The sequence below is a fragment of the Acomys russatus genome, chromosome 7 (genome assembly GCF_903995435.1).
Source record: "Acomys russatus chromosome 7, mAcoRus1.1, whole genome shotgun sequence".
NCBI lineage: Eukaryota > Metazoa > Chordata > Mammalia > Rodentia > Muridae > Acomys > Acomys russatus.
Genome location: NC_067143.1, coordinates 49,867,579 through 49,891,284, shown reverse-complemented (window position 1 = coordinate 49,891,284; position 23,706 = coordinate 49,867,579). Strand labels below are relative to the sequence as shown.

General features: G+C 38.0%; 1 protein-coding gene across 5 annotated transcripts in view; it reads right to left on the bottom strand.

Annotated features, from left to right (window-relative positions):
- Pak1 (p21 (RAC1) activated kinase 1) overlaps window positions 1-23,706 on the bottom strand; it is a 105,337-nt gene that overhangs the window by 12,797 nt on the left and 68,834 nt on the right. For 4 of the 5 annotated variants that reach the window (XM_051148982.1, XM_051148983.1, XM_051148980.1 and 1 more), the window contains exons 5-10: window positions 21,054-21,091; window positions 13,734-13,775; window positions 10,064-10,180; window positions 7,255-7,429; window positions 5,749-5,812; window positions 2,163-2,211 (exon numbers count right to left, since the gene is read on the bottom strand). In XM_051148982.1, coding sequence (XP_051004939.1) covers window positions 2,163-2,211; window positions 5,749-5,812; window positions 7,255-7,429; window positions 10,064-10,180; window positions 13,734-13,775; window positions 21,054-21,091 — 485 coding nt within the window. The remainder of the gene's footprint in view (window positions 1-2,162; window positions 2,212-5,748; window positions 5,813-7,254; window positions 7,430-10,063; window positions 10,181-13,733; window positions 13,776-21,053; window positions 21,092-23,706) is intronic. The other variant, XM_051148984.1, reaches the window with a different exon arrangement.

Here is a 23,706-nt window from a genome sequence, read left to right as displayed (position 1 = left end):
AAAGATCTAAGCTTTAGGCTTGACTGTTATTCTCTAAATCTGACCAATCACCAGTTTTCTGAGCCTAAATCTCCTCATAGATACACTAAAAAGAATAACCTACTCAAAACGTGGTTTGTTTTTTTTTTTTTACTTACAACATGTAAGTAAAAGATTTAAGTAATGAAGGAAGCCAGTAATGAATATGATAAGCACAGTAGTAGCACATCTGCTAAGCACCTGGAACAGAACAGCAAGAATGATGACAGGACTACCTGCTGTACTTACCTAAGCCAAGCCTAACAACCCTTCAAAGTAATGTGTCGCAATTTTAGGGATACGCATTGAAGCTAAGACATGTAAGAAAACCACCTGCGAACATAATCAATGCTCTCCGATCAGTATGACTGCAAAAGCTCTTCTAGTATATACTTTCAACTATACACATTACCTTTAAAAACAAGTTTGAGAAATGGCTGATCTCTAACAGGAAGATTTCCCAGCACTGACATGCTAACCTATCTATACGTGACAGCAAAAGCTCCCCTCTTCCAGCTGGATGATGCCCCCAATAATCATTCATAAAGACTAAGAGCATTACACTACCCTCACTACCGATTTATGTCCCTTGGGCAGGAAATGAGGCCTTCCTGACCACACTGCATTAGCTACGCTAATGGATTTCCTTCCATTCATAGTTTTGTAACCACAAGACAAGCACACAGCAAAGTCAAGTTTCTTTCCTGTGGCCCACTTCTCACACGGGCATCTCCAGGACTTCCAGGAACCACTCATCACCTGCCTGTCTCCTAACAAGGATTACATGGCAAGAGGGAGTCCTCAATGTCTAACCTTAGCTCTGCCATGACTCTGCAGCCCAAAACACACAGGATTTAAAACCAAAAATTCTAACCCAGACCCCGATCATTCAGGCAGGAAGAGATCAAATGGTTCACCCAAGGTAATAGAAATAACTTCAGGCAAGCATCCATGTCTTTAAATTCTTAACTATAATAATGGTTTTACTTTTTAAGATTTTATTTTTAATTATATGTATTATGTTTGTGCCTGTTGTGAGGGTCTGTGTACATGAGCATAGTGTCTGCTAAGGCCAGAAGAAGGTGTTGGAGCCCCCTAGAGATACAGGATATTCTAAGCCACCCAAGTGAGGGTACTGGGAACTGAACTTGAGTCCTTTGCCAAGAACAGCAAGTGCTCTTAACCACCGAGACATCTCTCCAGCCCCCACATTGATGATTTTAAAAATTAGCTTACTCTCACAGAACATCAATATTTGGCTTTTATATTTGTGAAAAGCTAATAAGAACCCAATAAAACATGTGCTATCCCTCAAGGACAGATATCAGATTTTGATAATCAAAAATATACTAGTAGATCCTAGCAGTCTTTCTCAGAGGAACAAAACTTTATTTCCATTCAAAGAGGAGGTTCCTCACTCAATTTCTGAGTTCCAATACTCTTAACTAAGATTTTCTCCCAGGTAGCTACTGATTACCACCCACCTATCAGTATTCCTGTTTTGTAATTAACCAAGGTTAGTCTACAAGGAATCTCCAATCAGATACTGCCTTCATGGATTCCTGTTCAATAAGGTTAGCATTCTCATGACTTAATAAAATAAGGACAAAGAGGTGCCTCCAAATATGAGGACTCCAGCACCCCGTGCGATCTGAAGCATAGAGCTGGAAGGTCCTGGATTAGAAGCTGGCAGTCATGATTTTAAATCTCCTATAACTAGACGGTTCTGTATGATCTCTCAGGCAGTTTCCACCTTCTTCATCCTTAAGCCTTTGACTTTATTCTTCCTCCTGGAATATTACCCATCTGGAAGCTGTCCTCACAGTCTCTCACAGTTCTACCAAGTTACCTGCTAACTAGTCCTCAAATCTACTGACTTCTACAGCATCATCTCTCATTTGGAATTATACAACAGCCTCCTGGCTTGCTTGGTCCATTCTTCCTCCTCTGACCGGAGCTTTGGTGGCTTTTGCAAAAGTTTTAAGTCTTATATTTCTCCTATTTGGTTCCAACCTGGTACAGAAAGAAACCAGAACTATCCCACTGAGCCAAAACAGAAAGGAAAGAAAAAAGGAGGGGATAAATTAACTTCAGATTAAACAAAAAAAATTGCAGAAGCACAACAGTTGGTGATGAACACTTACCTCCTGCCCTGTGGCTACATCCATTGCAGTATACACCGTGCCTGAAGCACTGAAAAAAAGATAAGAGAGAGAGGAAAACAAACCAGGTGTTCAATGACGTAGCATTTGCCTATGCAGCTCTACACGTAACCTGGCAATATGTTAACAAAAGCAGCAAAACAAATCTTCCCCGTGCAGCCCTCCTACCCTCACGTCTGAAAGGTGGTGTGTGGTAGGAAAGAATGAAAGCTTTAACCCATCTAGAACTTCTACTTTGCCTGACAAGTTATGACCCTGAGCTGTACTCATACGCGGATGTAAGAGTGGCCCGTGCTAATCACTAGGCCAAGTCCATGAAATACAGAAGTGTGCAAAGACATTACTTCTTTCACCTGCTTGCCCTGTTCTTCTCTACTCCCTTTGGGAACTTGGTTTCATTTTGCACAGTTGGGACTGAGGGAATGGAAAAGGGGCCCAAGGAGAATCTGAGAATAAAGTAAGGGAGATGACTTATATTACTTACTGAAATATAGACTTTTAGAGTATTAGAAATATTCCTTCACTATCCTGGATACAGCTTATATTCCTGTATTCATTTTTTGAAAATCATAGAACAATATACTTCTGTGTTATCTTTTATTAAAATTTACATTAAAACCTACAACTAGAGCCTGCTGTGGTGGCATCTGCCTGTAATCTTGCAACTCAGTAAGCCAAGGATGGAGGATGGGTAAGACATTCCCCTCACAAAAACACAAAGTAGGAGTAGGTATGAGAGGGCTGCAAGGATTGCTATTGAGCTTTTGAAAGTCTATTCTTTAATTAATCTTTTAAATATATAAATAATTTTTAAGAACTATGAAAACTTGGTCAACCCACATTGAATAGTCTAAAATAATGCAGAAGTATCCTTTCCCTCCTTATAGGATACTCTGACACTTTAAAATCACACTTTTCAGTCACAACTGATCAAAAGAGCTTCGTTTTCTATGGTTTGAATGAAATGCAATTTTAGGGTTTTTTTTTTTGGTTTTTTTTTTGTTTTGTTTTGTTTTCAAAAATAAAATGATACTGCACATAGTTTCCCAAATACATATACTTCCAGGAAAATATGGTGTTGTTTCCACTTTACCCTAAAAGTAAGAATAGCTCCATGTCAGACATATGAACATGTAGGGACACAGTCAAACAAAGAGATGGTGGCATAAAAAAGAAGTGAAAGGGTTTTACAAAGAATGAAAGAGAGGCTGGAAATAATGCTAGAAAAGTGATCCTGTCTATATGAGGTAACCAAACTCCTCATCATATACCTAAAACCACAAATCCCATATACATCTAGGTAATTTCCAACACATATTTATAGCTATACACAGCATTGTATATACGGTACAATTTGTAGACATTTTGAATCATCTGGTCTTTTACAAGATATTCTCAGCAAATCCTAAAGTTATGTTTCCCACAAAAGTCAGGTCAATTAAAGTCAGTTGGACTCTGCCTTCAAGTTAGAAACCATGGTCACCATCTCCCTCAGCACCACTCTTTGAAGCCTAGCTACCTGCATGTAAAGTGTGAGGATAAGATACTGGCTATCAAATGGGGACTGGGTGTGCTCACTGGTACCTTCTTCTTAGCTGCTTGATATCGATCTTCCTACCCAGAGCCCTCTGTACTCCTGCCACTATACATCATTCTTTTAAAAAACATTTTTTAACCTTCTAAGTATTTTGCCTACATGTATGTATGTGCATCGTGTGTGTGTGTGTGTGCGCGCGCCAAGGTTAGAAGTTGGAATGGGATCCTCTGAAACTAAAATTACAGATGGTTGTAAGCTACCATGTGGGTGATAGGAACCAAACCCAGGTCTTTCCCAAGAACAAAAAATGCTCTTAACCACTGAGTCATTTCTCCAGCTTTTATATATATACCATCCTTAAAGGGCAAGCATATTAAAGTCTTAGAAACTAAACATTTTGGGACTATAAATTCCATGTGCATGAAGGTTTAGAAAGCACACTGGGTAGTACTCTATTATTTCTATCTCAAGCAGACACACTAAGATCAGGCAGCTTAATAGTCTTCAGGTCTTTAAATTGGAGAGGCAGGGAAGTGAGCCAAAATTGTAACAGTATCAATTTATCAAACTGGTGTGGCATTTATATTTTTTTTAATTATGGAATCAGCATCAATATGAGTGCTTAATAAATACTTCATCCTTGCATTAGCCCTAGCTGACCTGTTAAATAAAGCAGGTAACATTTCATAGATGATACACATCTATTCTATTTAAAGATGTGTTTTGGTGGAGAAATGCTGCCTCAAATTAAAGAAACTCAAATGTAGAGAAGGAATCTGACTTGCTAAAATGTGTCTATATGCCTTTTTGCTACATTCTTAATACTCAATTTAATTATATAAGAACAAAAATCCCATCTACATTATTGAGGTTAAGAAAAATAATTTCTTCTTAAAAAAAATGTAAGGTTATCTTCTACCAGTTTGGGCTCCCAACAGCACTGTCTGGTAGGAAAGCCACTTGGATCAAGAAAAATGGCATCTGCTCAGCCAAAAGTTGCTCTGAGGATCAAATTAAGGCTCAATGAACATAACAAATACAAACTATAAAATGATGTGCAAATATAACACCCCATACCCATATTTTACAATCCTTTAACACATTTTCAGAAATTTCTGGTAGCCTACAAAAATCAAGGCAAAATTTTTCCAAATAATTAGTAACAATGATTTGTTTCACCAAGAGCCTACTATGAGCCAAACTTAATTTTTTCAGTTTCTTTTACATTTCATGTATGTTACCATATCCATAGAAATATCATTATTTTAACTTTTCTCATAGAGATAGAATTTACCTAAAATTTTCTGCATTAAAATTTTAAGTCTACAGTTTGACTTTTACATTTGTATACAACCCTTGCACCATTCCCTCTTTCTTTGCCCCACTTGACCTCCTCCTCCCAGACAAAAGCTGACTTGTATATAATTCTCTGTGTGTCTTTCTATCTCCTGCTGATCTGAGATCCTTGAGGGCAGAGACTGTGTCCGATTCACAGCCATATTCACACTCCTCTACACACAACAAGAACTCAGTTAAAATTTGCTGAGTTCAGGCCACTGAGAGAACAGCATACAAGGTATGGAGGTGAAACTAGAGAGAGTCAAGGTCAGATCCTGTCACTCACCTAGAAAAATAGGTCCCATTCCACACTACAAAGTCTGTGGATCTGGGGCTTAATTTCACATTTGCAATAATAGGTCTCAATACGAGGGCAAATAAGGTTAATATGAAAAATCAGCTATAGTTTGGGAAGATGGTTTTATGCTAAGACAACCAGTGACTCATTTACTCCTGTTTCAGGGGTATTTTAGCATAGTCAGACAACGCATCATCTCTCATGTCACATAAAGCATAATTCTGAAAAATTTGGAAGTCATACTAATATAAAACCTTCAAATAGGTGAGGCAAAGTAGAGAAAGAAGAACAAGGTTGATGAGAGGGGGGAAAACCCAACAACAACAAGTAAATTCATATGTCATTACATATAATTTTAAGTCATTTCTCCAAAACAACATGACACCCCTACTAACCCTTGTCCGATCTTCTCAAACCGTGAATACTTCTTCTTAGGGTCGCCCACACTCACTATGCTCCCTTTGAAAGAAAGAGAGACTGTGAATCATTTTGGTCCGGATCAAGACACACAAGAGATCCCATGATCTTCTTAACCCTCTGAGTTGACAGTTTTTAAAGCATTATGTCCAGTTTCCCAAAAGCATATCAGCCAGGCCTATTACCTTTCCATTAATAAATCCCAAGCAAAAGTTTTATATCCTTAACTGTTGATTCATAGTAATTTATTCCATTTCTAAATTCCTAAGGGCCATTCATTCATTTATTGTTGGTTTTGTTATGTTTTGTTTTTTGAGACACGGTTTCTCTGTGTAGTGTTGGTTGTCCTGGACTCACTCAGTAGACCAGGCTGGCCTTGAACTCACAGCAATCCACTTGTCTCTGCCTCTGAGTGATAGAATTAAAGGTGTGCGCCACTCTCCCTCCCCTAGCCATTCATTCATTTTAAAAATCATTAAACATTTACTCATTCGTTACATGCCAGCCTATATGCTGAATGCTAAAAATAAAGAGGAAGGTGGGGCTCCTTTAAGATAATCATTACTGTCTACTCAGCAGGGGATTGGGAGAGATACTAAGGCTTGAAACCCAAGCCCACTCTGGGCTTTGGAGTGCTGAGAGTTGTATGGAAGAGTGGGGGAATGGAAGGACCAGGGGGGGTCAGGAGCTCCACAGGGAGACCATCAAGGCCAGTGGCTCTGGACACAGGGGGACCTGTACAAACTGATACACCAGCCAAGGACAATGCATGCGGAGAGCCTAGACTGCCTGTTCAGATGTAGCCTATACCTATTACAAGAGACAGTATGTTCTATTTACAAAACCACAGCTTGATCTAACCTCAGCTGCATCACTCCACAGCTCTATGACCTGGGACAGGGTATTTAGGATCTTGGAGTCTTAAAAACCTTAACCGCATAAACGAAGATAATCATGTATATCTTCACAAAGTTACTATAATAAAATTTTAAAATTCAAGAGACTATCTTTCTTGCTTGTTGTCTGCTATATAGAACAGGTTCATAAATCATTGGTTTTTCCTTCTTTCTTTTTCTACAACCATGATTGCAGGATTGGCTTCTCCTAGGTCAATAGCAAGCATTAGCAAGAGCATTCTTTTCCACCAAGCATAGTCAATACCTCAGTCTTTCTCCATACAATATTCTAGACTACTGACTAAATAAAAGCCATTTGTTATGTCCATAACCCTCAAAGTGAGCTGTCCACATTCTCTCTTATTATGTCCCTATACTAAGGTAGTGTGCACCCAGAGCTTGTGAAACAGGGAAGGGGTGAAAGTTCACATGATGGGTAAGGAGTACAGTCCATAGTTCAGGTATCACATAGAGCCAGCCAGTCACATGGCTTAACCCTAGGATCCAGATCTTCATATCAGCAATCCACCTCAGTGACTGACCAGTCACAGACCAAAGGAAGACTCAAACAAGCTATACGGTACTTACGTAATTTCTCCAAGATCTCCTCATCAGACATTTTAGGCTTCTTCTTTTGCTTTTCAGTATTCCGGGTCAAAGCATCTGGTGGAGTGGTGTTATTCTCAGTAGGTGAAATAGGAGATGTAGCCACATCCCGAGTCGGAGTAACAGGAAGTGGTTCAATCACAGATCGTGTATATACCTACACAATCAGCAGGAAATTTTGGCAAAGCCAGCCTTTGTTAACATAGTGGAACCTTTTCTAGATGTTCTAGTTAGAACTTCCCAGGGACCTCCTCTTTCCCCACTAAACCTTTCTTTTTTATGTCTAAAACTATATTATTCGTCTTCTCAGCCACAGTCCAATTGCCCTATGTAAAACAACCTTCCTTGGCTCTCACTGCAAAGGTTTGTGATGGCCTTAGCACTAAAATCATTCTAAAAGGGCTAGACCACGCTCAGTAAAAAATTTGGAAGAGATTCTATCACTAGATGGAAATCTCCCTCACCCAAGATAACTCTTTTTCTGAGATGAAACTTTTGTGTGTACTCCCTGGACACTTTGCAACACTTAATATTGTTTTCAATGGAGTTATTTCCTCTTGAGCTGTTGAGCTCTTACCAACAATTAACAACTCTTATGTATTGAGGCAGTAAGGTAAAGCAATTTAAAACAAACTTGGAAACTTGATGGCCTAGCTTAAATCTCAGTACTCATTACTATTCAAATGATGTCAGTCAGTTTCCTTGTCTATAAGTGGACATTATTTAATAATAAATCAACCTGTGTGAATGATTAGAGCCACAAATGGCAGATGTTAAGCATTCAAACCTTAGCTTTTAAAGACATTGTATTTCCTATTTGTTCATTTGTTTAACAAATATTGGCTGAGAACCCATGGTAAGCTGAGCTCTGTACAAAGCACTGCCCTACTCATTCTGAGGAAGTGTGAAAGTAATCTTTACAAAGGCAAAAGAGAGACATAATTAAGAACAGAGCAACTACATACTACTAAAGTTATGAAGAAAGTACTCCCAGGTTATGCTTCCTTTTCCAAAAGACGTTTTCAGTATTTCAGATTTTTATCATTAAAAAAAGTCTATTTTTTGACCATCTATTGGGTCTATTGAAACAGAGAACATGCATTACTCCTCTAATTACTTACCTAATATAAAACAAGCATTCAGATAAGTATTTACACAGAATCAATTAACAAATGGATGAAGATCTTTCAACTGGACTGGCTTTCTGACTATTCTAGTGAAATAATTTCTCAATTTTTATTCTTGTACCTGTAGAACAATTCTATCCTAGGTACTTAATCCTTCTCTGCTTCTCATCTATGGCTCCTTGATAAAGATACCCTGTGTGTTCCCTCTGTAACATTCTCCTTAGCTGGCTCCCAGTACAGGTCTATACACACAAAAATGTGGTGTGTATGCTATTGTGGAATGCAATCTGCACTTGGATTTAATTATCTGCTCTCAACCCCTGGCTTTTGCTTACTGTGGGTGGATCAATTTATCCCTCTAAGTCTCATCTGCTTCCTATATAAATTAGAAATTAGCAATATTTACTTCAGAGAAGATGCTAAGAAAAGCAAAGTTATCAACCTACTCTTTTATTCAGTATTAACTGTTCTCTCTCTTTTCCCTGTGCCCAAACTATATTAAGCACTAAAAAGATAAATAATACATAGATAAATAGGTGATAAATAGACTGATGTCCTCTACTTCAGAGAAGTTCAAGATTTAGAGAGAAAACTGTGGTAAGTAAATATGCCTGCAAACCACAAACAGGGTGTGTCTAGGGAGATATTGACAGCTCATTGATTTAGAAAGCTATTTTCCTTAAGGTAACTTTGTGACCTACAGACAAGGAAATCCAACAGATTCTATTTGTAAGTCCTTAGACTAAGAGGTAAGCCATCTAATTGAATTTCCTCCACAGCAGCGCCCACTAGTCACTCAATCAACGTAGAGCTTAAGTCCTGGATAGCTCTTTCATTATGGAGATTTCATAATAAAAAGCCAAAACAAACATTAGTAGAGTGTTTCAGAGTATCATCTGATGGGAGACCGCTGCTCAATGATGCTAAATCAAATAAAAGCAAAGGTACAGACTGTGCAGAGTGGAGAAAGAGGGAGTGTGGCTATTCTGAAATGCAGGAACCTCAAAGGAAGTTAAAAGAGAAATCACTACCAATATCCGGCATCAAAATGCACTTCTAATGTCCAGCACATTAATAGCGCTAATGTATTTATAAACTCTCTCGGGTCTTTGAGTACCATTAAAGATGCTGGAGAAGGTAAACACTGCATATTTAAGACAAAAGAAAATATATTTGGCAAGATAATTTGCTGCTTCCTAAGAGATTGGAATAATTTATTTTATTCTGAAATTGAAATGTGCCTTATCTGTAAAGGATAAATAGGATAAATAAACCAAGGGTAGACAGGTATAAACACCAATTGCCTAGGAAACTTTAGGAATAGCTGAAATAACAAACACACCACTTCTCTTTAGTCATGGAGAAAGTACTTTCAAAACAGGTGGTCCAGCTGGGCACAGTAGTGCAGGCCTGTAATATTAGCACTTGGGAGAGTGAGACAGGAGAATCACTATGAATCAAGGATAGCCTAGATTACATAGTAAGATCCTCTCTCAAAACAAGAGAGGGGAAGAAAAGTAGTTTAATGACTATACCAGCTGTAAACTCCATGGTCCCCTATATCAAACTCCTAGCCTTACCTAGCCTTAGTACCACCACCTCCCTACTCTCTGTCACCTCTTACTTGAAGAGTTCATAAGCATTCCAGATCCTCAGAGACTCACAGATTTTGTGTGTTCTGGGCGTGGAGCAATCACTGGAGGTGGGGTAGCATCGTCGTCGTCATCTTCATCTTCTGACACTGGTGGCACTGCTGGAGTCTCAGACACAGTCTTCACATTCTATGCAGAAAAGACAAAACCATCTGGTCCAGTGGACACAAAGCTTGAAATCCCAGGTCTGCTAGCTCTCTAGAAGGAACTCAATTCAACACCCCTTATGAATACTCATTAGCCTCAAGGCAGCCAGTCATCTTAGTCAGTTTCCTTCCTTTTAGCCACTATCCACTCACTTTGGGTGTTTCCTTTTCCTACCTAAGGCCTAACTGGAATAGTGACCCAGCTATCTTACAGCTTCCCTACCTGCCTCTTAGAATCAAAATACTCAAAGACAAGTTCAGTTTCTTCTTATTCTATGACAAATAATAATGAGCAAAAAATAAATGTAGAGAAGAAAATAAAAAGTTTTGAATTTTCTATACTTTATCACTGTAATTCCTTGCTCTTCCTAATATATTAACTAGAAGTCTAAATAGCATCCTCTTTCCTTTTTCTAAACTCCTGAAACTATTGTGCCATAGGGTATGAATGTGGCAGGCCCTGCCTCAGTCAAGGTGCAGAATATCAAGATGCTTCATTCCATAAAGGACGATGGGTTTCTCCCCAGGCCGGATGCTCTTTTACTGAGCTTCAGTCCTATACCAGAATGAACTTTACGAGCATCCCTAACTAGATTTGCTAATGGTCTATACAACTTGATCTCCCCACGCAAATTGTAATAGAGCTAGACTAAAATAACCAGACTCAAGAAAGTGGACCTAAAGCACGAGTTGTTGGTTTCAGTATTATGACTAAAAATGCAATAAGGGTTTTTCAGATAAACTGACATAAAGAATTTTATATTGTTTTCAGTCTCTAGAATACAGTGATGGTCCAAGGTCTGAAGCAGCTCGCCATATTGTAAAAGAGAGAGACAAAGGGTGAGTCCCCCTCCCACCTACCATCTGAGGCTCCTGAGAAGGAAAACCAAGAGTCCTAAAGACAAGCGACAAACTGAAAAATTAAGGAAGACTAAACATTTGATATACTAGGGAAATTGCAATCTCATACATTATAAAAACAGGACCTCAGTAGAGTATGTAACTTAAAAATCTGACAGTGTCAAGCACATATAAGCAACTAGTTATGATGACCATAGGCAGTAGGTCATCTTCCTGATCTAAAATGTCGTCACTTGAGGAACATGAAGGAAGAGTCATGTAATTTGAGGAGATAAAAGAAGGGAAGGGAGAAGGGTTAAAGAGTGGTAAAATGTTACATAGCAAGACACTACCTCAAAAAAAAAATTTTTTTTTTAGTAGCAGAAACAGTGGAAACCAGAAGGCAATAGGATGATTTATTCCAAGAACTGAAAAAATTTTAACTATAAAATAAAACTATTTTTAATAAATGGAGATGGGGCTGGAGAGATGGCTCAACAAGTAAAGGCATCTGCCACCAAGCCCAGAAACCTGAGTTTGATCCTAGGAACTCAAAGGATAGAAAGAACTATCTCCTAGAAATTGTACACACACACACACACACACACACACACACACACACTGGCATATACATGCCCCACTTAACACATATAAATAAAAATAAATAAAAATTTTTAATGAAGATGAACACATTTCAGGTTTTTAAAAAAACCCAGAAGTATTTGTTGTTAGCCTATCTCATTTGTAACTAATACTATACATAAAAAAAAAATTCCATTGAGACTGAAAAGAAATAACATCAAATGAAGAATAAAGAAAATGGTAAATAAATAAATATGAAAGATTCTACAAATATATATATTTAGATTTCTTGTTGCTCTTTTTATTATGCATTATATTAGTGTACATTTATTTGTCACATTATATATTTATTACATTATATATTAATACTGTATTATTATTATTATTATTATTATTATTATTATTATTATTATTATTATTATTATTACATAGCCCTGGCTGTCCTGGAACTTCCTACATACACCAGACTAGTTTCAAACTCATCTCTGAATGTGCCTGCCCTGCGTCCTGATTGCGAGAATTAAAGGTGTGCACCACCATGCCCAATGGATCTTGTTGTTCTCTTTAATAAAAAAGACTGTATAAAGCAACACCTATAAAACTACATTGTTGGGCTTCTAATATATCAAGTGTGTACATTTAAAGAAATATATTTAAGTATATATGGATTAAAGACAATAGCTCAAAGAAGAAGCAAAGAAAGGGCAGACTTTATTAGTGGAGCTTAGTTAACATTAATCTGAATTCTAACGAAAATTACGTAAACTGCAATAAATTAAAATGCATACTGTAACATGCAGAGCAACCACAAAGAAATAGATTTGATTATATTGTTTTATTTAGTATAGGGGACTCATGTGCCACAGACTGCATGTGGAAGTCAGAGGACAATTTGTAGGAGTTAGTTTTTTCCTTCCACCATGTAGGTCCTGGGAATTTAACGTAGGTCCATCCTAGCGCTTTAATGGCAAATGGCTAAGCTATCTTCCCAGCCTTAAGAAATAGTTTCAAAGAAGTCAAATTGATGCAATGCAAGCACTTATTCAGAGGGTTGGAAGATGGCTGCTTGGGCAAAGTTTACTGCACAAGCCAAGGATCAGAGATCAGAGATCCCTAGCATATACACAAAAAGCCAGTGTCGCAGTCAGGATTACCATTGCTGAGATAAAACACCATGGCCAAAGCAACTTAGGGAGGAAAGGGTTTATCTGGTCTACACTTGCAAATCACGACTCATCACCAAAGGAAGTCAGGACAGGAACTCAAAACTGCATAGGAACCTGGAGGCAGAAGCTGATGCACAGGCCATGAGGTGGTGCTGATTACACCCTGCTTTCTTATAGAACCCAAGACCTCCGGCCCTAGGAATGGCACCACCCACAATGGGCTGGGCCCTCCCTCATCAATCACTAACTAAGAAAATGCCTTATAGGCTTGTCTACAGCCTGATCTTACAGAGCCATTTTCTCAATTGAGAATTTGATTCCAATGACCGTAGCCTGTGGCAAGATGACCTAAAACTAATCAGCCCAGTCAGGCATGTCTTCCCGAAGCCAGGCGTGTCTTCTGAACTCTGACTATGAAGTACAGAGAGGTAAACGCCGGGGCCTCACTGCACATCCAGTCTAGCAGTAATGTTGAGCTCCATGGTCAGTAAGAGATCTACTCTCATAAAATGTGGAGGGTGACATCAACCTCTGGCTTCCATGTGAACATGCATGGATAAGCACACCATGTACACACACACACACGCGCGCGCGCACACACACACACACTTTTTTAACATAAAAGAAAGCAGTAGAAGGGGAATTAAAAGAAAGTCAAGATCAATACGGAAAACTGGTAGCAAATGGCAAAAATAAATTCAAACATAATTCTATTAAATATCCAAAGTCTAAATACTCTATAGAGCAGATAGTGTTACACTGGAAGAAAAACAGCAAACAAAATATAAGCATATGTTGTCTATAGGAAACATATAAACTCAAGGACATAAATTTAAAGTGAATCAACTAGAAAATATGTACAGGAAAACAGTGGCCTTAAAAGAATGCAGTGGGTTATAATAATTAAAACAAACATTTTATAGAAACAGTAGCATGCTGGAGATGTACCTCAGTGGTAGAGCACTCGCCTAGCATATGAAGGGCCCTCAGCTTAATCCCAGCAGAGAGAGAAAGAGAGAGAGAGAGAAAATGAAAGAGGCAGGGAGACAGACAGATATACAGAAACACAGAAGGTCATTTCACACTGTGTAACAAGTAAAAACAATTTATATAATAATTATATAAACAAAAAATCATACAACATATAATTTTAAATATCTATGCAAAACAAGTCATTCTATGTAAAGCAAGAAATGACATATTGAAGGCAAGAAATAATTCATATGTACAGAGAAATTTCAATTATTCTTGAGGATTTCATTTCTCCACGCTCAATAATTAGGAGTACAAGAAAATATATAGAAAACACTCTATTTGACCTAACCATCCCATCCAATACATGCAGGAGACACTTTCAACCATACGTGAGTCACTATTTCCCACAACAGAACTGCTAGGCCATGAAAACACATCTCAATAAAACTGAAAGAAATAAAGTTATCGAACAGCGGGTTAAGAAATTTGTCTTAGAAATGGCCAATGAAAAGATGCTCAAAACCATTATTCATTTGGATATGCAAATAAAACCACAATAAGATATTACTTCACATGCACTAAGATGACTATAATCAGAAGATAGAAAACAAGAATGGAATACAGGGTAATTAGAACCCTCATAATTGCTGGCGGGGATGAAAAATGACGACAACACTGTGGAAAACAGTCCGGTAGCTACTTTTGTAGTCAGATCTTTATCAACAAGGAAACTTACAAGATTCTTCTCTGGGTCTGATCTAGAACCTAAAGGAAAAACTCTAAAGAGAAAATATGAAGAGTTTTCCCCCTAAATGGTCCGGCTTGACTACCAGTATTTGAATGCCTTGTCCCGTTTGGGAAGAATCAGAAAATATGGCCTTGTTGAGGGAGGAATGTCACCAGGGGGCAGGCTTTGAGGCTTCAAAGGACTAGTACCATTCCCTGTGTTCTCTTCTTCTAGTTTGTAAGTATGGGCTCTCAGCTACTGCTCCAGTGCCATACTCCCTGCCATGGTGGTGATGGGCTCTCCATAAGCTCCAAATAAACCCTTCTTTCTGTAAGTTGGCTTGGTTATGGTTGCTAGTATGCAGGGTTAGGGCGGTCTGTACGCCATCACCCCATCAATATTTCATAACAATGGTGCTTTATAGCAGCAGCAGAAAAGTAACTAATGCACGATCCTATGGTGATGCTCACAAATAAAGTCTGCAGTATGGAGGTGGTTATAAAACTATAAATAACTGAAATCACTGAACTTAAATTGAGCTTAAATTCTACTAAGCTTTTAGTACCTCAACCGTAAATATAAAAAATCTCCAAAGATTTTTAAATATGAAAGGAATAACTAACATAAAGGTGAAAAACCAAAACAATTAAGAAAAAGTACCACACAGAAAACAAACAGGCTGAATAGGATGGAAAAAAAATAAAAATAAAGTATATCATTAATACCCTCCAAGATAACAGCAGATACTAATTTTAGACACAAAATACAATATTAAGCCTTTAAAATGAAAAAAAAATCATGTATTAAACATGTAGCAGAAATAAAACTCAATAAGTATAATGAAAAATAAAGCTGAGAGAATCTCCCAAACATTTCAACAAAAATGAAAGGAGTTTCAGAAAAAGAGAACAAAGAAAATGAGGGAAGAAATAAAGAAAATAATCCAAATGTAGTCTCTAGTACTTGAGAGTCAGAGTATCAATGTTGAAAGAGTTCATAATAAATGTATCTGTCCTTTTCACAATAAAGATGAAAATGTGTATAATTTTGAAAGTCACCAATGGTAGTAAAAAGATCCTACCAGCTTTTCAAGTGAGAAAAAACTACATACATTAAAAAAAAAAAGCAAAAATAAAATAGCTTTGGATTTAGTAATAGTTAAGGTAAGTGACAAAAAAATATAGTACTTTCCAAATTCTGTTAGAAAATTATTACCAACTTAGAATTCTGTAATCAGCCAGTGTCAAGGAAATAGAGGAAACAGAAAGAGAAACCCCAATTCCAAGACCCAAAAGATATTAACCATTTACTTCCTATTTGCTTTTTCAAAGCTACTAATGGATGTGCTCTACCAAAAAGCAAAAGTAATAATAAAATTACAGAAAGTGGGAATACCAGCACAGAACTGCCAAGACAACGATGAAGAGAAATCTTGGAAATAATGTTATTTATTTCATGGTGTCTAGTCCCGCTGGTCTTTTTCATATAAATTTGGATAAAAATGATAAATATTAAGTTAATATTCTTAATCCTCATCATCTTTGTGGGTTAATTATTATTATGTAGTGTTTAGCCTTTCAAAGATGATCTGTGTGTTATAAACCTTGATCTTCGCATGTTCGAACATGTCTTTGACATGATCAAATGCTGGTTTATTTAGTATAGAATTCTTGACTCTCTAATTCTCCTCCTACTTCAAAGGACATCACTTCTCTATCTACCACTGCTAACAAGTAGTTTGATGCTAATGTTCTGGTCTATGCTGGCTGTGTTAGTTTTTAAAGAGGCTTTTAAGAATGTTATCTATGTGTCCAGTCTCTGATTATGTGACCTGGTTATTGATAGGCCTTTCAACTGAAGACTCATGATTTTCTTCCCATTGGGGAACTGTTCTATTCCTTTGCCTTTGAGTATGTATGTGTGTCCTATCTGTTTTTTCTATTCTACTCTCTGTTCTCTTAATTTGTCTTCCTGATTTGTGTTCCATTGTCCTTTATTTTCACATTTTTCTACGTTTCATTAATTTTCTGGGCTTCATTAATGCATAACTGTTCTTTAATCTTGATTTATTACATTTTAAATTTTAAGAATTATTTTACCCTTTGATTATTTCAACAACAATATTTATGGCAAATCTGATTTAATATATGCATTATAGAGAAGTGGTTACTGGCAAGTTTTTCTTTAGGATATGTAGGCATGGAAATGCATATAAAGAAAAAGTTCTTCTTCTCCTGGGTATTAAAAGTATGAAAAGCCAACTCTTGAGATGCAGGATTTTCAAAGTATTTTCTTTACAGGAAGGACTTCTTGCCTGGCACTATAAATATGGTCACAAGCCCCATGGCTGAGGAGGTCATAGGCCATAGTGGGGAACCTACTGCTGTTGTTTTTGCTAAATGGACATGTTGTCAAACTGCCTCCCAAATATGTACATTTATAGGCATGGATTAGTGCTACTCTCGACCTCGACTAGAGATGCTTCTTTGTGCAGAGGGCAACAGAACTCCTAACTGTCCAAAGTGCCAAGATAAGTCACCGTTGAGTGCTCAGCCCTAAATGTGACATCTGTATTAACTTCCAAGGTTCAAGACCAATAGCAGAGAGGAGATGGAAAGAATGTAAAAGCCAGAGGATGGGGAGGAATGCTGTGAATGCTATTTCCTGGATATGACTTGCATTCATGAGCTCACTGCAGCTGTAGCAGATCTGCACTAAAGTCAACAAGATCAAACATTCTAATCAAGCAGCAATAATTGATCACAGCAGGTTTAAAAAAAAAAAGAAGAAGAAGAGACATGAAAGTGGGAGGTAGACCTGTTGGGAAGTATTGGGGGGCACTGGGAAGGAATTGAGGGTGAGCATGGACATAATACATTGTACACAAAATGAACCTGTCAATAAGTGAATAAAATATATTCAAAAAAGTAACAAGTATTTTCTTCAGCTGCAGACGTATGTTCCTCTTCCTTTGCATCTGTGTGGAAATCTGACTAGGGTTTTGTGCTCTCTCAGGCTCCCTAGCCACAGCAGCTTTTCTTAAGTAAAATGTCTGTGTTCTTTTGAAATTACCCAATTTTCACCTAGACACAAAGGTAAGAAGGAAGCTACCCTTGTCTCAAATGTACAATTTAAAGTAATTACTTTTTTTTAATGACCCCAGGACTAAAGCTCCTCACCCCCCTTTTCCTGGGGCTACCTTTTCTCTTCCTAGGAGACTTCTCTCCTGCTCTGTTGGTAAGAAGCTCTGTGTACGGAGGCTGGCTTGAGCCTTTGCTCTTCCTGCCTCAGTCTCCTGTCCTGGGGTTTCAGGCATGTGCCATGGACCCAGCTTCCAATTACTTGATCTCTTCTTAACAGGCTTTGCATCCTTTATGAATTCTTCACAATGGTTAGGTTATGACCTGCTTTCTGTTTTGGAGCACAGTTCCTTTTAAGATATATCTTTGGGCTAACAAGATTCATGGACTCAGTTCATTACCCTAAGCGTATTTCTAGCAGAACAGGGATAAGACATGAGCTTAGACTAAACTATCCCTCAGATAGGAAAGCACTGCCCATTTCTTCTCCCCCAGCCCCCAGGGTAGTTATTTTTACAATTTTATTAATTTTTTTACCTATACATTTATATTACACTGTCCATTTCTTATTACCTAGCTTTCCCTGGATTATATTATATATCCTCTTTGTATGTTCTGATTTATCACTAACTTGAGCTTAAGAGCAAAGCCCTTACCAGCCCGTCATTTCTCATCACCCAAAGAACCTATCACACAGTCCATAGTCTCTTGTTTAAGAAAGGGTAAGGCTATGTCGCCTACACTAGCTTGGAACTTATGATCCTCCTCTTCAGCCTCTTGAACAAGATTACAAATATGCACCACCCCACCTGGCTGGTGTGAATCCTAGAAATAAGAATCAGCCATAAAAATGCCATAGAATCCCAAGAGTTATTAGATCCTAGACACAGACAAAGGCATTTAGAGCAAAAAGCAATCTACAAGGTCATGTTTGTTAAATGAGCAGACCTTTAAGACCTGGTGTGTAAACGTCCCTCAACTATCAGAAAGAATAAATCACAAATCAAATATGACTGCATTGCACATTATTCCTGCAATCTTTTCCTTTGGCTCATATCTCCCCAATCTGCCATTTCTCAAAATCTAGGATAGCACACATTCATGTTTGTGTTGCCTGTGCTTTGGCACAAAGAAGGTACTGAGGAAATACTGATGAAGTGAGTAAATACAGGAAAAGAGGTTTTTGTTTTTTAAAAAACTGATTTATACTATTAACTCAACAGAAAGAGGTAATTCACAATCTTTCTATGCCACATTTTCTTTCTTTCTTTTTTTTTTTTTTTTTGCCACATTTTCTTAATCTGTAACATGGAAACAGTAAGTCTGCTTGATTATTTCATAATGAAATGAAACAATGTGTTTAAAACCAATATAGGAATCAATGATACACTACCATGATAAAACTGTATTCTTGATGTGCAAATAAAAAAAATATAGAATAGTGAATTATAGGGGAAGTGCTCTCAATTAGGGGGAAATGTCCTTGACAGTCTGAGTGGTTCTAATTGTAGATACTAAACAAGCAGGTGTTATCCTCTAAGCCATATGGCATGAGCCACAGGGCTCTTCTCCCACACTAACAACATGGCTGATGCTTTACTGCAGTCACCTTTATAAGACCTCCTTATGCCATTCTCTGTTCCCTGACACGGTGACAAGCCCTGGACTGCACGAGATTCAGAAGATCCCAATTCTTACATGGCTTACATGTTCGTTGAGGCAGGGTCTCATGTCACCTAGGCCAATGTAATTACTATGTAGCCAAGGATGACCTTGAACTTCTCCTCCTCATGCTTCTACCTCCCAAGTGCTGGAATTACAGGCTTGCACCACAACTGGTTTCTAATATGGCTCTTAATTATAAGCTGTTAGGAAGATTTGTTTTTCTGTCTAGGATATGAAAACAGCAGCACCTCCTTCCCAAGGAGAGGATTAATTATGTTAAACATAAAGGGGTTTTTTGGGGGGATTTTTGTTTTGTTGGTTTTTTGAGACAGGGTTTCTCTGTGTAGCCTTGGCTGTCCTGGACTCACTTTGTAGACCAGGCTGGCATCAAACTCAGTGATCCGCCTGCCTCTGTCTCCCAAGTGCTGGGATTAAAGATGACGATCTTAACATAGTGTCTGGCACAGAGTAGCCATTCAGTAATAGATAACAGCCACTCTTCTTACAAAAGCATAAAGACATTTAACCCTCGGGTCACACATCCACTTTGTTTAGGCCTTTCTTCAATAATTTACTGATCAATAATTCATTGTTCAAAGGCAGTGTATTTACAAATACTTTCCCTCTATTTTTAATCATCTCTCTTCCATTTGATGCAAAGCAGCATGAATGAGAAGAAAAGCAGGACAGAGTAGGAATCAAACGTGTATTGCCATTAACCTCTCTCCATTTCAATTTCATCATCTATAAAACAAGGATAACAATCTGCTTCATTACATTACTGTGAAAAATGAAAGAGGTACATTTGAAAGTACTCAACTGGTACTGTTTATAATTGCCAAGAGTATAAATGACTCTGAGTGCTGGCAACAAGGCTTGACAGTGGCTCAGTACTGTTATATATTACTATTCTCCCTGTTCAAAATTCTTTAAGCTTTTCATTACCTTTTAGACAAAGCCAAACTCCTACACGACTTGGCCTACTTTACCATGCCTCCTTACTGCCAACCTCTCTTCCGGCACATTTTACATTCCAGACGTATCAAACCACTAGCAGTTCCCAGAATACACATACCTTGTGAACCTCTTTCCTCATGAATATAATTTTCTATCCGAAATTATCTTCATCTCTTCAATTCTTTCTCTAAATAACTCATTTAGCACAGACTTTACCATTGAGATGTTTTCACTGACATTCAATCTTTAATTCAATAACACTTAGCAAATGTCAGAACCAGCGACAACGCAATTAATAAAATAGACATGGTCCCTGACCTCATGAGGTTTACAGCATATTGAACTGTAACTGCATGTATACCTAGGCATACCTCTCAGCCAGTTCTTCAGTGGTTCATGTAACAATCTTTTAAGTTACAGAACACCACTATAGCCTCAGAGGGTAGAATGAATGCTTTTTAAATAAACAGAATCTGTTCCCTCCAGATTAGTAGGTCTTACTGATGAAAGAAAAGGAGATTCCCTTCTAAATTCCAGTGTCTGGAAACACATCTAGATAAGAAAGAATGTATCTGAACTACAGAAAAGCAAACTGGGTTTCCACTGTTCAAACCTACAAACGAAACAGGCTAGAAGCTACACCTCTAGTCTCAAGGTTAGAATTTCTACAGCTGGAAGGGACATACTGTTGAATAGGGAATAACACCGTTCACCACGCCAGTTCCTTTATTGAAGACAGAATCTCAGGCATGACAGTGACAAAAATGAGTGCCTCCAAGGCCAAGCTCTGTCTCTACGACACTGTCTTCAACGTTACTTACTTCCATACCCACTTATTTCAGAATGGAGGAAATACAGACTTACCAAAGTGTTAGAAGAATTATAATCTTCAGCTGACTTATCTGTAAAAAGAAGAGAGACAAAAGATTGAGTAACCAAGTGTAGTTAACTCTTCCCTGAGTGCTAAGGTGATCTGACCAGGTACAGAGAATGGTAATAGCAGGCTGGTCCCTAAGAGCAGAAGCCATGCTAAGCACATTACACCTATCATGGTCTTCTTTAATCTTCACTATGGCTCTGGGTGGCATATTATTATGTTCACTTTAATAGACTTTATAGTTGAGAGAGAAGTTAAGTAATTTGCCCAGTATGTACACAGGTTAAACAGATGGTTCAAAACCTGAATTCTGATTTAATTCTAAATGCCATGCTATAACAGTCCCCACACTATGAATTTTCAGTGGTTAAGAAAGTCTCCTATATTCTAAGATAATGGCAAGGGATCCATGCTATGTTACTCACATAAAATCATGACCATCCTACAGCTTCAGCTTTCAGAAAGGATCTTTTAGAGGCTGGGAACCAGCTGAGTCAGTAAAGTGCTGCTGTACAAATGGATTTAAAGGATGTAAACAAACAAAACTAAGTGTGGTGAAGCATGGTCCAGAGTCCCAGCACTGGAGAAGCAGACAGTTAAGTCTCTGGCCAATCTACTTGATGAGTTCCAGGTCAGTGAGAGACCTTGTCTCAAAAACACAGGGACAGTGCCTGAGGAACGACACCCAAGGTTGTCCTGAGACCTCTACTTACACAAGTACATATATGCCTGGAGGAACCAGCAACATAGGATCATCATTTGTTCAAGACATTTCAGTGCTGGACTGACTTTGAGTGGTATATAAAATAACTGTCATCAGACTTGATGAAATCCAGACCCATAAGAAGTTTAAAGATTAGGTGTTCTCTTTGATTTGGTTCTTTAAACCCTAAGAATTTACTTGCCAGTTCATCACCAACGGGATTCAGAAAACATTCAACCAAATCTGACGCATTTGTTGTCAAGAGCCCAGATCAACTCTATCACATAAAAAGGAATCAGTATAGCTTTTTGGCCTACAGCAAATAAAGAATCCACAAAGTGGGCAGTAAGGTAAACTATGACAATATGTTCTTAAAGCAAACCTTGTTTGCTGGGAAGACTGCTCAGCAGTTAAGAATATTTGCTGCTCTTGCAGATGAGCTGTTTGGTTCCCAGCACCAAGGTAGTTCACAACCAACTTTAGTTCCAGTTCCAGGAAACCTGACCCATTTTTCTAGCCTCCCCAGGCACCATGCATAAATATGGTGTACAAACATATATGAAGGCAAAACTCACACACATAAAATTAAAAATCTACAAACAACAGCAAAATCTAAATGGTTAAGCCCTAGAGAAATCAACTCATGGCATAATTAAATATAATCGATTTGATTTGCTTTTTCAAAAAACAAAATGGTATCAGCTTAACAGAGCAGAACTGTATGTTACTTCCCCCTCCCCCCCAAAAGAGGGACTAGAGAGTTGTGGGTAATAAGAGACCACAGTATTTAGAGGCCTAAGTTAAAAGCACGTGCCTTTAATAGCTTTAATCTCAGCACTCAGGAGGTAGAGGCAAAGGGGATCTCTCTCTGAGATTGAGGCCAGTCATGACTACATGAGATTCTGTCTCAAAAAGAGTAAGTCAAATAAATAGAAGAAACATCATTTTCATCATAATGAGCAAGTTACAGTTTCTTTAGACCTAATTAACTTCTGTAAGTCTATAAAATGGAGTTAATAAGTCTTTATCTTGACAATCCCTATAGGAGATAGATAAGAGAATATACAAATTGGCATGGTATTAGCTTAGTTAACAATATGAGAAGAGGAAACAAACAGAAAAAAAGGAATAGATTACTATGGCAAATAAAAAATTTTGTTTAGAGTTGGCTCTTGTCTTTAACAACCAGAAAATTTTAAATCCTATGTGTCTGCACATCCATATGTGTACATACATGTGTGTCTATGTTAATACACAAAACTAAAAGTATGTACATGTATCTGTGGAAATACAGTAACTATAATTTAAACATGCATGCATAGATGACCATATATGTAATTACCTGAGTGTGTAAACTATACGCATGCTCATTCATAAATACTTAAAGGTACAATAATTCCAACCATATACAAAGTCCACAGGAGCAATAATCTATACGCATACCTGCAACTTCCTTATAGCTATATTTACATGTACATAGAAAGCAGCTTTCAATCTGATGTCTCTGTAATAAGTTCCTTAACATTTTAAGTTCCGATTTCCTGACTACTAGGAAACTTAGCTACTTAGCAACGTCTCACCCCAGTTCCTCCTCAGAATGACCCAATCCTTCAATGGAAGAAAACAGACAGACCCAGTGGGGACAGATGAGAGGAAGGAAATGCTCCTGAGCACTACTGTGGCAGCATGAGTGAAGCTGCAGTCCATCATCCGACCATCTGTACCCTTTGAAACGAGCCAGATACTAGCTGGGGAAGCCGTCCTTCAAAGTCAGCTAGTTCATCCTGGCTCTCACCTTCTCCAATAATTCTGCCTTTGAAGGAGAACGCAGAAACAAAGAGCACCAGACTAAGACATGAGAGACTAGACCTGGCACTAATTTAGGCATCTACAAAGGCCGTCTCTGTGTTTCATATCTGTAAACAGTGAGGACCTGG